At 43.8% G+C, this 13,283-nt stretch overlaps 1 protein-coding gene across 1 annotated transcript in view; it reads right to left on the bottom strand.

Moving 5' to 3' along the window:
• LOC145414872 (mannose-6-phosphate isomerase-like) overlaps positions 1 to 13,283 on the bottom strand; it is a 114,891-nt gene that overhangs the window by 22,031 nt on the left and 79,577 nt on the right. The window contains exon 5 of the mRNA XM_080284292.1: positions 7,579 to 7,746. Coding sequence (XP_080140418.1) covers positions 7,579 to 7,746 — 168 coding nt within the window. The remainder of the gene's footprint in view (positions 1 to 7,578; positions 7,747 to 13,283) is intronic.

Below are 13,283 nucleotides of genomic sequence, written 5' to 3'. Positions count from 1 at the left end.
GAATGGAAATTACTCTGAAAATAGGAAGTTATTCTGGAAAGAGATGAGAAAATGCAGAAGTGACAATAGAAACAAATGTGAAAGTGTCAGGGATGTAAGTTGTAGATTATTAACCCATGTGGATGAAGTAAGGACCAGATGGAAAGATTATTTTGAAAGCCTGATGAATGGGAATGGAGAAAGCAGAGCGGCTGCAAACATGAATGGTTTTGGGGACGTGCAGAGGGAGTGCAGGGCTAGAAAACGTGACACTCACACAGATTAAGAACGCTGTGAAGCGGCTGAAAATTGGGAAAGCAGCTGGGGTTTATGAGGTGTATGCAGCGATAATTGTGGAGAGAGCGGAATGAAGTGCTTGTTAGAGATATGTAAGAGGGCATGGATGAGTGAAACTATGCCAGCAGAGTGGAAGAAGGCTGTGACTGTATCCCTGCACAAAATAAAGGTGAGCGAAATGAGTGCAACAATTATCGTGGCTGAGTGCTGTAGGGAAGGTATTTGGAAGAATTATTATAGAGAAAGTAGAGACATATCAGAAATCCTAGTAAGTGATGAACAGGGGGGCTTTCGGAGTGGCAGAGGATGTGTGGATCAAATATCTGCAGTGAGAAAGACAGTGGAGAAGGCTTGTAAGAAGGACTATAAGGTGTCTATAGCATTTATGGATCTCGTAAGAGCATAAGACAAAGTAGACAGAGAAGGATTGTGGAAGGTTTTGTGCATGTATGGTGTAGATGGTAAGCTGCTAGTTGCCATCATGAGTTTTTATGATGGCAGTGAAGCATGTGTAAGGGTAAATGGGTACTTAAGTGAATGGTTCATGATCGATGTAGGCAAGCGACAAGGTTGTGCGATGTTTCCATGGTTAAATATATATATATATATATATATATATATATATATGGATGGGATGATAAGAGAAGTCTTTCTATCTATTGCCAGATGCCTTAATCCCGTAAGGGGTGGCCAGAAACAAATCACCTCCATGTCGCCCTGTCCCCCGCCATGCCACTGCCCTGCTCCCAGCTTACATCCCCCTCCATATATCTCTCCACTCCATCCCCCCATCTCATCCTTGGCCTCCCCCCCCCTCCACTTCACTCTCATACACTCTCCTCATCAGTCTTTCACTCTCCATCCTTTCCACATGGCCAAACCACCTCAATGTGTTTCTCGAAACGTTTCCTATCACATCCACATCCCTATCACAAATGCTCCTCCACTTCCTCGTTTGTCAGTCTGTCTCTCCATGTGACTCCACATGCTCCTCTCAAATAACTCATTTCCACTGCTCTAACTCTTGACTTCTGTCTCTCCAACAAGATCCACACTTTACTTCCATATGTTAGAGTTGGTATCGCAACACTGTCATATGGTAACTTTTTCACTTCCATGCTCACTTCCCTGTTTTTTATCATTGCTTTCAAAGAACTAGCAACGTTTCCTCCATGCTGTACCCTTTCAAGCACTTCATCCTCTAAACTTCCATCATTACTCATCACACTTCCCAAGTACTTAAATGCACTCATATTTTCCATTTCCTCCTCATCCAACCTCACTGTACATTCACTGACTTCACTTCTCTCAAAGACCATCACTTTACTCGTCAGAACATTCACCTTTAGATTCTGTTTCTTACACACTCTCCCAAACTCATCCACCAAGCCTCGCAGCTCCCCTTCATCTTCACTTAACAACACATTACCATCTGCATAGAACAGTACAAGGAGTTTCCAAACATTGCCCTCTCTTATTAGGGCCACTCCAACATCCACTGCCCTATCTTGTATCTCTTTTATAATCCCATCTATATACAGATTGAACAACCATGGAGACATGACACATCCCTGTTTCAATCCAACCTTCAAATAGAAAAATTCACTCAGTTCACTATCCGCATGCACTGCAGCCTTAGCACCCTCATACATACTCTTCATGGCATTCAACACCTTCCCATCTACTCCATATATTCTTAATGCTTTCCACAATCCTTGTCTATCCACCCTGTCATATGCTTTCTCCAAATCCTTGAAGGCCATATACAGTTTCTTTCCCTTCTCTAGAAACTTTTCCACTGAAGATCTAAGAATGAATACCTGATCTAAACAACCTCTTTCCTTCCTAAAACCTCCCTGTTCTTCTCCAACAAATTCCTCTGTTCCTACATGCTTCAGCATTTCACCACACACTCCATCAATTCCTGGGGCTTTCCCCATTTTAACTTTCTTCGTTGCTTCCACAACTTCCACCCTACTGATTTCTTCCTCTCTTCTCACATCCCTCCATCTCCCAGCAATTCCCCAGCCAGTTACAATGAGAGAAGCAAAAACATTAGTAATGGAGAGAGGGATGGCATTTGTAATGAATGGTGATGGACGGAATATCTGAAATTTGTTGAATTCTGACGATGCAATACTAGTTGCAAATACCGAACAAGAACTTGGTAGACTAGAGCAGAGTTTTGCTGATGTCTGTAAGCGTCATGCCTTGAGAGTAAACGCAGAAAAGAGTAAAGTGATGGTAAATGAGAGAGAAGGTGGTTCCCGGTGCACTGTTGCAGTTAATAGAGAGAGATTGGAACTGGTAAGAGAGTGTTGATGAAAGGATGTGAAGGTGTGTAATGGATGCAAGAGCATATAGAGGTTGGGGAAGTGGACTTTCTGACCACCAACAAGTGGTGCTCAGAATCAAGGTCCATGTAAAATGGAGAAATAGAAGAAGGAAAGGGCAGGAGGAAGGAGTAGATGCAAGGAGAGTGGAAAGGTTACATGAGGATGAGAAAAAGGCAGAATACAAGAGAAAAGTGGAGGAACGATTGGGTAAATATGAATTGGAGCAGATGGGGGACGTGGAAGGTGTGTGCAAGATATTCACAGAAGTAATATGTGCAGCATGTGAGGTGGTGTGTGGGGTGAAGAGAAGACGAAAGAGGGTGCAAGGAACAGAATGGTGTGAAGAGGTGAGACAGGCTGTGGCACAAAAGAAGGAAGTATATAATGAATGGATGAGAAATAGAGGCGTGGAGGAAGTTGAGAGACGGAAGACAGGGTTATATGTAGAAAGGAAGAGAGAGGCGAAAAGATTAGTAAGAGAGAGTAAGAAGAGAGTGTATGAGGAATTTGGAAGGAATTTGAGTGTAAAGTGGAGGGACTGTAAGAAAATGTTCTGGAATGGGGTAAAGAGAGTTAGACAGGGTCGCAGTGAGGTTAGTAGGGGAGTGAAAGACAGAAATGGTACAATCCTGGTGGAGAAAGGAGAAAAAGTGAGCTGATGGATAGAACAATTTAAGGAATTGTTGAACACAGAGAATGAATGTAATGAGAGTATAAGTGGCTGGGGAATGGAGGGAGGTGAGAAGACAGGAAGAAATCAGTAGGATGGAAGTTGTGGAAGCAATGAAAAAAGTCAAAATGGGGAAAGCCCCAGGAATTGATGAGGTGTGTGGTGAAATGCTGAAGCATGGGGGAGAGATAGTAGCAGAATGGATGTGGAAGATGTGCAGACTGGCCTGGGAAGAAGGTAGAGTCCCGGAGAACTGGAGGTCAGGTATAATCACTCCCTTGTACAAAGGAAAATGGAAAAAAGAAGTGTGTGGTAATCATAGGGGTATTTGTCTTCTTAGTGTAATAGGAAAAGTATATGGTAGGATACTTACTCACAGAGTTAGGGAAATAACAGAGGAATAAGTTGGAGAAGAACAGGGAGGTTTTGGGATGGGAAGAGGTTGTGTAGATCAGATATTCATTCTTAAATCTATGGTGGAAAAGTTTCTAGAGAAGGGAAAGAAATTGTATGCAGCCTTCATGGCTTTGGAGAAAGCATATGACAGGGTGGATAGACAAGGATTGTGGAAAGTATTAAGAATATATGGAGTAAATGGGAAGTTGGTGAAGAGTATGTATGAGAGTGCTATGGGTGCAGTGTGTGTGGATTGTGAACTGAGTGAATTTTTCTTTTTGAAGGTTGGGTTGAAACAGGGATGTGTCATGTCTCCATGGTTGTTCAGTCTGTACATGGACTGGGTTATAAAAGAGATGCAAGGTAGGGCACTGGATGTTGGGGTGGCCCTAACGAGAGAGGGCAGTGTTTGGAAACTCCCTGTACTGTTGTTTGCAGATGATACTGTGTCGCTAAGTAAAGACGAAGGGGAGCTGCAAGGTTTGGTGGATGAGTTTGGGAGAGTGTGCAAGAATCGGAATCTAAAGGTGAATGTAGGGAAGAGTAACGTTATGGTCTTCAAGAGGAGTCAGTGAATGTACAGTGAGGTTGGATGATGAGGAAATGGAAAATGTGAGTATGTTTGACCCCTGAAGTGCTAATCTCATCAATCGGGCTTTTTGCGCAATTTCTTAAGAGGACAAGCAACACTGATCGTACAACATCCACAAAAAACTGGTGGCAGCTGGCTCCACCTCAGCTGTGATGTAGATGGCTTCTAACCAATCAGAACTAGGTGTTGGACACACCAGAGAGGGGACCCAGGCCCGCAACCAGGCGGTGGGGGGTGTACCTCCCACCTCCCTCTCGCCACGTCCCTCTACTCCACTACCTTGTTACTACCCTACCTCCCACCATTCTTACCACCACCACAACCCCTCCCATCCCCTCCTCATGCATCCCCCCCTCCCATGTGGATCCATCCCCACGTCCCCCTCCCCAGTCATCTGGGGGGAAGGGTATTTCCACCCTACCCTCCCTCCATGTCCCTGTACTCCACTTTGGCCCTTCCTTTGTGTCTTGTGGTGGTCTCCTCCCATCCCTCCATCCCCATCTACCCCCTCCTTGCCTTACCAGCTCCCCCCAATCCCCTACCCCCCCACCTGCGCCCCCTAACACCTCCCCGGCCTCGAATATTTTGCATATTTTTTATGCTTTATGGCACGTGTTTTTGAATCACTACCTGTAATTTAATGGTGTCTGCATACAGATATGCACACCACAGTATTTTAGCTGTCTTTATTCGAAACCCACTTGAAAAAGACATTTTATTTTATGCCGACGCATGGAAGCATGTTGGAGCCTTCAAAAGAAAACGAAACGAAACGAAAACTAGATTTGACAGCTCGGATGGGAGGGGAGGGGGGAGGGGAGGTTAGGCGAGGGGAGAGGAGGGAAGGGAAGGGGAGGGAGGGGACTGGAGGTTTGAAGAGGGGAGGGAAGGGGAGGATAATTTTTACTATTTATCATATTTTTATTGGGGGGTTCATGACCATTTTCCCTTGCTAGATTTGACAGCTTGGCGGGGAGGGAAGGGGTAAGAGGAAAGGGGAGGGGAGGTTAGACGAAGGAAGAGGAGGGGAAGGGAAGGGAAGGGAAGGGAAGGGAAGGGAAGGGAAGGGAAAGGAAGGGAAGGGGAGCGAGAGGATTGGAGGTATGAGGAGAGGAGAGGAGGGAAGGATAATTTTTATTTATCATATTTATTTGGGGGGTTTGTTACTATTTTATTTTTTTCTAAGCATATTACAATGGTTTATAACATCTATACACACCAAAAAAAAAAAATTGATTTTGGTGATTTTTGTATGTATTGTTACGAAGAAAACAGATGCGAGTGGCATATTTTCTTTCTCGCCGGGGCCGCGATGGGTAACTATTATAAACTTTGAAGGGCCATAGCTCGGTAATTATTGGGTCTAGGAGGGTGGGGGTTTGCATTTTCAAGTGTGTAAATTCAAGCTCTATAAATCAGGAATAAAACTTTTAACCTTTGAGGATGTGGAAAAATTGACCTATTTTTGCGTCCTGGGGGCCAGTCGAGGCTGGAGAATTGCGTACCCTAAGGGTTAAGTACTTGGGTAGTGTGATGAGTAAGGATGGAAGTTTGGAGGGTGAAGTGCTTGAAAGGGTACAGCAGGAAGAAAGGTTGCTGGTCAGAAACGGAAGTGAGCTAGGAAGTGAAAAAGTTACCACATGACAGTGTAGTGATACCAACTGTAACATATGGAAGTGAAGCTTGGACATTGTTGGAGGAACACAAGTCAAGAATGAGAGCAGTGGAAATGAGTTATTCGAGAGGAGTAAGTGGAGTCACATGGAGAGAGACACTGACAAATTAGGATGTGAAGGAGCATTGTGGTGTGGATGTGGATGTAACAAGAAGCGTTAGGAGAAACACACTGAGGTGGTTTGGCCGTGTGGAGAGGATGGAGAGTGAGAGACTGATGAGGAGAGTGTATGTCAGTGAGGTGGAGGGGGAGGCCAAGGATGACATGAAGGGATGGAGTGAAGAGATATATGAAAGAGGGGGGTGTGAGCTGGGAGCAGGGCAGTGAAATGGTGAGGGACAGGGCGACGTGGAGGCGATTTGTTTGTGACCACCCCGTATGGGATTAAGGTGTCTGGCAATAGATAGATAGATAGATAGCATATTGATTACTGACCAGCAAAGGAGTGTTTTTTAAGTACATGGATAAGGAGATGCTGGAGGAGTTCATTATGTCCATGATAAGACCAAGATCAGGATACACAGAAGAGGTATTGTCACCAAATAGGAAAAAAACACTGATAAACTGAAGATAATACAAGGACTGGCTATCAGATTATACCTAGTTTGAAAGAGTTTTCTTAGAAGGAAAGACTGGAGAAACTGAAGTTATCAATCCTACACGAGAGAAATGGAAGAAATGGCATTCCCCCATGCTACACCCTGTATTGGATCATATAGCCCCGCTAGGTTACAGGAGCGCACTATCACTCCTGGCACGGCAGTCCCGGGCGAGGCTCAAATTTGCAATCCCCAGATTACGAGCTTGATGCTCTACCACTGAGCCACCGTGCCCCCCATACACGAGAGAAAGGAGAAAGGAGATTTTATTAAAATGTTCAAAGATGTGAGGGGATTTAAACAGGTGGACAAAAAAGATCCTTTTCTGACTGATGATGGAAGAACAAGAGTACATGAATTTATTTCATTCATTCATCATCTAATCCAGTGTTGCCCCATGAGAAGCATGGGAGCCCAGGGCCATGCAAGTTGGTTCTGACATTTAAGATGAGAGTGACCAGCCTCACTCATCCCTGAGTGGCATTACATGGACAATAAACCCCAACCATCCCTTGGACATAAACATGCACCGGCTCACTCTGACTAGAGCATTTTAATTACCCACTAAACCACCAGACACCATAATTTGGTTACAGTATTTGGTTACCACCCACCATAGTAAATGGTTTCCTGGTGTACAGAAAACCATTTGGTTTGTCACTCAGCGTAGAGTCACCCACAGACAGAAGGAAGAAGAAAGAATGAAGGAAAGAAAGACAGAAGAGGAAAAAAGGAAAGAAGAGAGGACAGGGCAGGCATCCGGGAGCTGCACTACATTGAGTGAGTGGATGGTGAGCACCCCCATCTACCTGTGAAAAAGCAGGTGTCTTAATGATGGAAAAAAAAAAACTGAAGTACAGTACATACTTGGAACAGCATTGATGAGGCAATGGTGTGAGCAAAGAACACTGATGTGTTTTAAAACTAGACTGAGTAAAAGTAGATATGGAGAAAGGACAACAAGAGCTCAGCTCAGTTCCTGCGTACTACAACTAAGTAATTACACACATACAGTATTTTGGTTTCCAACTCACCACCAAGGAGGTATGCATGGATGACGTTGGGTCCAAGGTACATGGCCTCACCAGGCTGCAGTGTCAAGTAGTTGAGTAGGTAGATGGAAAAACACCCAACATCACCTGGGTACTTCTCATGCAGCCTCACAAACAATTCACGCAGCAGCTCACTGCCTTCACCACTGTCTAATGAAGTTGCAGCATTAGCATTCTTTTGATGGTGGATTGTCAATACACCAGTCATTAAAAACATTTGTGGGCATACTACAACAGGACATACTTTCCTTCATTTCTTCATCATGATGGATTTTTCATTTTCTGTTATATCATCACAATTTTATCCAGTTTACAGTAGATCTCTTGTGACTGAGGGGTTGAATGAATGCTGCAGACTGTCCTGTATGACCTCTCATGTTTTAAAAGTATTTCCTATACTCAGTTAAACTGTCATCAGCCTGAAGTGGTTATGATAAAATGTACTGTACACTCGTACCTGTTATCCAGTGCATCGATAACTGGTGCTTCAGTAGGCCGAACACAAGAAATACGGGAACATTCCCACATTCTGAACAATTTGAATGTCTGTCACCTTGCTGGTCCAACACCCCACCTCTCCAGTCCAACACCCCGCCTCTCCCTAGGTTTGAAACAAGGCTGTTCCTGTCATCCCTCCATCACCTCTTTCTCTCCCCCCCCAAATCTCTCTTCTCCACCCTCTGTTCCTCCTCTCTCCCCCACCCCTCCCCCATCCCCCACCACACTCAGCACTGCCAGGCATGTCTCGCTCTGTTGTCCTGCCCTTCCCCATCCCTGGTTGTCTCTCTCTCCATACCCCCACCTTCCCCCATCCCCACTTGTCTCCTGTGTGTGTGTGTGTGTGTGTGTGTGTGTGTGTGTGTGTGTGTGTGACAGAGGGTGGGTGGGAGGGTGGGTAAGTGAATGAGTGAGAAGGGTGAATGAGTGAAAATGGTGGAGAATGATGAGTGCATGAGTGAGAGTGATGAGTGAGTATGTATGTGAGTAAGTGAGACTAGGGGGGAGGGTAGTAGGGCTGTTGGCCATCTTGTTTCCTTCCCTGTCCCCTCCCCCTCCCCCACCTCCACTTGTCTCCCTCCTCCACCTGTGCTCATCTCCCTCCCCCACCCCTGCTCATCTCCCTCCTCATCCCTCTGCCCTCCCCAACCCCCACTTGGTGCACTGCCAGTTGCCTGTCCATCACCCCACCCTCCCCCACCTCTGTCTGTCTCCCTGCCCATCTGCCCACCTACCCCCAACCCCACTTGGCTTGCTGCAAGCTGACTGCCTCTCAGTTGGCTAGAAGTCTCTCACACCGCACGTCCCACCCACACTGCCTTCCTGGACGTGATGTTTGCTATCTCATTTTTTAGCAATGGCATTGCTTATGCAGACAATAACATTACCTCTGGTGTTTCTGTGTCAGTCTCTGTTGACTGAGTATGATATATGAGAGTTTGGGTTTGGGTCTGGAATGCATCTCTGGCTTTTCTTCAGTATCTTATGGGGAAAATTGCTTAGATATCCGACATACTCCCTGACCAAACACTCCCACTGGTACATATCACTGCTGGATATCAGGGTATGGGTGTACTGCACTATATAAGGTATAGGTATATTCAATCCCTATACCTGAGAAACAACTTCATGCATTGATATAACTGTTGATAAATTACTGTGCTACAGCTTTATAAACACCTACCAATAGAGGATGAGATCTCTTATCTAATGAGTGACTCTACACTTTGCAAAAGAACAAAAGCAAGTGCTAACAAACAAAGGTAAATGTCAAGACCCATGTGTAGATATCTGTTCAACCACTTTTCGGGACGGTGGCAACCAGTGGATCAAGTTTTGGGGTGTTCATTTATGGAAATTTATGCTCGGCAGCCATCCACAACTGTTGAACTAATGCCTGTTCGTCTGTGCTTGTTCACAGTTATTCTAGGTGTGGATACACCCTAGAATGGCTAATGTCCAGTGCAAGGAATGAAAAAAATCAATTAATGGCTGAATGTAAAAAACACAGTAACAAATTTTGCCACTTTACCTGTGTTTTTGTGGTAGAAAGCATTAGCAACAGTCTACGGTGGTTTGGCTATGTGGAGATGACAGAGAACGAGAGACTAATGAGGAGAGTGTACGTATGTGACGTGGAGGGGGGGAGAGGGAGGGGGAGACCAAGGATGAGATGGAGGGATGGAGTGGAGAGGTATCAGGTAGAGATGGGGGGTTTGAGATGGGAGGGGGGGGGGGACAGGGCAACATGGAGGCAATTTGTTTGTGGCCATCCCTTACAGGATTAAGGCATTTGGCATAGATGAGAGGTAGGATGGGACTGGAGTGCACTGGTGATGTGATGAGGATAGGTTGACTGAAATGGTATAGCATCTGGAGAGGATGAAGGATTGGGGGTGCAGAAAGTGAGAAGTGTTAACATTAGGGGTAGGGTTGCGAGAGGCAGATCAAAAAAGACCTGGGGTGAGGTCGCTGAGTGTGACCTCAAGAATAAGCAACTGAATAGGGAGGCTGCCAGAGATCAAGCAGCATGTACAGCCACCATTAGATGACAAGGCTGATGCATGCAAGAATGTTGGAGCCTTCTAAAATGAAATAAAGCAAACAGACCTGCGTTTATAAGTTAATCACCAGAGATGCAAACACATACAATAGGTGTATTTGATAACGGTCTACATCAGGAGTTCTCAACTTTCTTTTCCACCAAGTACCAATTGAATCATCAGACCATCTACCCATACCCCCATTAACCCCTTAACCGCGGGGCGTCACTTTCGTGATGCTTGGGAGCAAGGGATCATACCGCGGGGCGTCGCTTTTGTGATTCTGTGTTATTTTGAATTCACCCGGGCTTCCAAGTGGGGGCTTGTATCATCTATCAGTACTGCCAATGTCCAACACTAGTCAGCACTCCTAATCTCATCTGTACTCCCATCCATTGTTGACAATTTAGCCATTTCTCCCCATTCTTGACTCCCCTCCCTACCCCCCCTCCATTACCCTATCCTCTCGCCTGCCCGGCCGTGCTACGCTAAGTAAATCTTCCCTGGAATTTTTCACTGATTTCATCCATTGAAATAAGCCCTATGTCCTATTCTTATACCAAATAATATATACAAGAAAGAAATAAGGTAAGCGAGAGTGCCAAACACCTGGAATTGGCTAATTATCACCTGACAACACCTCACGTGCACTCGTTCGCTAATTTTCGCTGTTTTTTTTCCCCTTGAAATATGCCCTATAATCTATTTTCGTAATAAATATACGTAAAAGGAGGGAAGGGAGAAGCCTAAGTGATATTTACATTCACCTGGAACTACCTAATTTATAATGTATTGTCTAGATTTCCTGCCAATCATATCAGTGCTAAACAAAGATGTTTCAAGATCTAACATTGGTAGCTCTGAATATATATCTCCCAAGTAGGCCTCTAATCTATTTTCGAAATAAATATACATGTAAGGAGGGAAGGGAGAAGCCTAAGTGATATTTACATTCACCTGGAACTACCAAATTTATAATGTATTGTCTAGATTTCCTGCCAATCATATCAGTGCTAGACTTAGCTGTTTCAAGAAGTAATATTGGTAACTCTGAATAACCCCTTAGCAGGCCTCCAGCTGGCCCTCCGTTATCAGGTTACTCTCAACTTCCGAAACGAGAGTACGTATGTTTCTTCTTGCTGACTTCAAGGCCTTTTTTCACCCCCATGCAAATGGCCCTGTGACCTTTACCCCCTACTAAACCTCGTGTGGAAAGAGGTAAAGGGCTGACAATTGATAAAAGAGTGACTACGATCTTTCTATTGAGTAAAACAGTGCAAGTGGAATTGTAAATAATGTGTAAATAATGTGTAAACAGCAAGTGAAAGTAATGAATGTAAATATACGTGAAGAATGGAAAATAGTTTTATAAGTTACTTCAAGTGACAGTGCACAACACAGTGTAAATAAAATAGAAATGTAAATAACGTAAATAAAATAAAGAACGTAAATAGAAATGTAAATGAGTAGTATTATAAGAATACGAGAATATACCCTAGGAGTAATGAAAGTGAAAGTTTCACTCTAGCATGTCTGAATGCTATGAGTTATGAGAGTGAAGATGAAAGTGACATTCACTCTCAATGCCAGTATACAGGACGAGAAAGTGAATGCTACGTATTTTACTGAAAGAAATTGAATCCCTACAGTGACAATAAACTAATACTACTGAAGGAAACTTATGAATAAAGACTGTAGATATATATAAGTGTTATATAGTAATAGAAATATAAAGTGTGAGGGGTTTTATGAATAATAAATGACAGAGTACCAAGAGCGAACTAGTGCCAGTGCGACGATCAGACGCGCTCGTAATTTCCATTGCTTTCACAGTGTTTTTTTTTTTTTAGTATGGATCCCAAACTACTTGAAAATTGTAGAATAGTGTTTATAGTGTTTGTATCTGGCTGTGGTAATCATATTACGGGTTGTCGGGAAGTGTAAAGTAGAGACTTCGTTACCCTACTTCAGAGGTCTCCACAAGTCCTACGGTAACTGACGAAGACTCAACAATCATTCCAGGAGAAAGCTGAAGGTATGTGCCATAAGCATATGTAATTTTATTATTCTAGGACTAATAACTGATTTTTGGCAAATATTTTTTGAGAGTCTGTCGGAGCCCAAATAACCCCGCGGCACACGCAAATCATTGGTAAACAAGCCCGCGGTGTAGGGGTTAATCTGACACTGAATATAGAAAGCTAATATATTAAGACTAATTCACTATACTGCACAGTGGTACTAAAATCGATAATAACAAACAGTGGAAACTGTAATTACTGTATTAAGGAGATAAGTACTGACATCATAATGAATGTACAGTACAATGATACTACAACATGGGAAAGTGAAACTGTACAGTATTATACTTCAACCAAACATACATATGTCACATCAGAAGTGTACATGCTTTATTAAATGCAAACATACATAAATACACATTAGCAAAGTACATGCCCTATTACACACATACATACATACACATCAACAACATACATGCCTTATTACATGAAATATACATAAAACATGTACTGCACTTCACTGTGAAGGCTGTGCCTGTTTTGGGCAAACAAGTTTCTCAATTCGAGGAGCAGTAATAAACAGGCCTGCTCGAAGGTCATGCTCCACATTAAGCCGTGCTCAGTGTTAGAATTCATGTTCAACAGCAGTGAATATCCTTCCTCACATAGGTAAGTAGTAAGTACCAGAGAATGTCATTAGCAAAGACCTCACAGCAACATCTGCTACAGTAGGTTGTAACTCCCTCACTGCAGACCAGAACTTGGTCAAGCTTCAAATGCATCTTTTGCAAGAGAGTCTTTTACCAACTCCAGGAATTTTTCTTGCATCTTATCAGGGAAACATTTCGTTTCATTTCAATTCATTTATGAAGGCTCCAACATGCTTGAATGCAGCAGCCTTGGTCACCTAATGGTGGCTCTCCATGCTGCTCAGTTTCTGGCAGCCTCCCTATTCAGTTCCTTATCCCTGAGGTCACACTCAATGACCTCATGCTAGGTTTTTTTTCAGTCTGCCTCTTGCAACCCTACCCCTAATATTAACACTTCTCACTTTCTGCACCCAACTGTCATCTCCCATCCTCTCCACATGCCCAGACCATCTCATTCTACCATTCCTCATCATGAC

Source organism: Coenobita brevimanus, chromosome 101 (genome assembly GCF_032717465.1).
Source record: "Coenobita brevimanus isolate Jiangsu-jjx chromosome 101, ASM3271746v2, whole genome shotgun sequence".
In the NCBI taxonomy this organism is placed as follows: Eukaryota; Metazoa; Arthropoda; class Malacostraca; order Decapoda; family Coenobitidae; genus Coenobita; species Coenobita brevimanus.
This window is presented reverse-complemented; position numbering and strand designations above follow the sequence as displayed.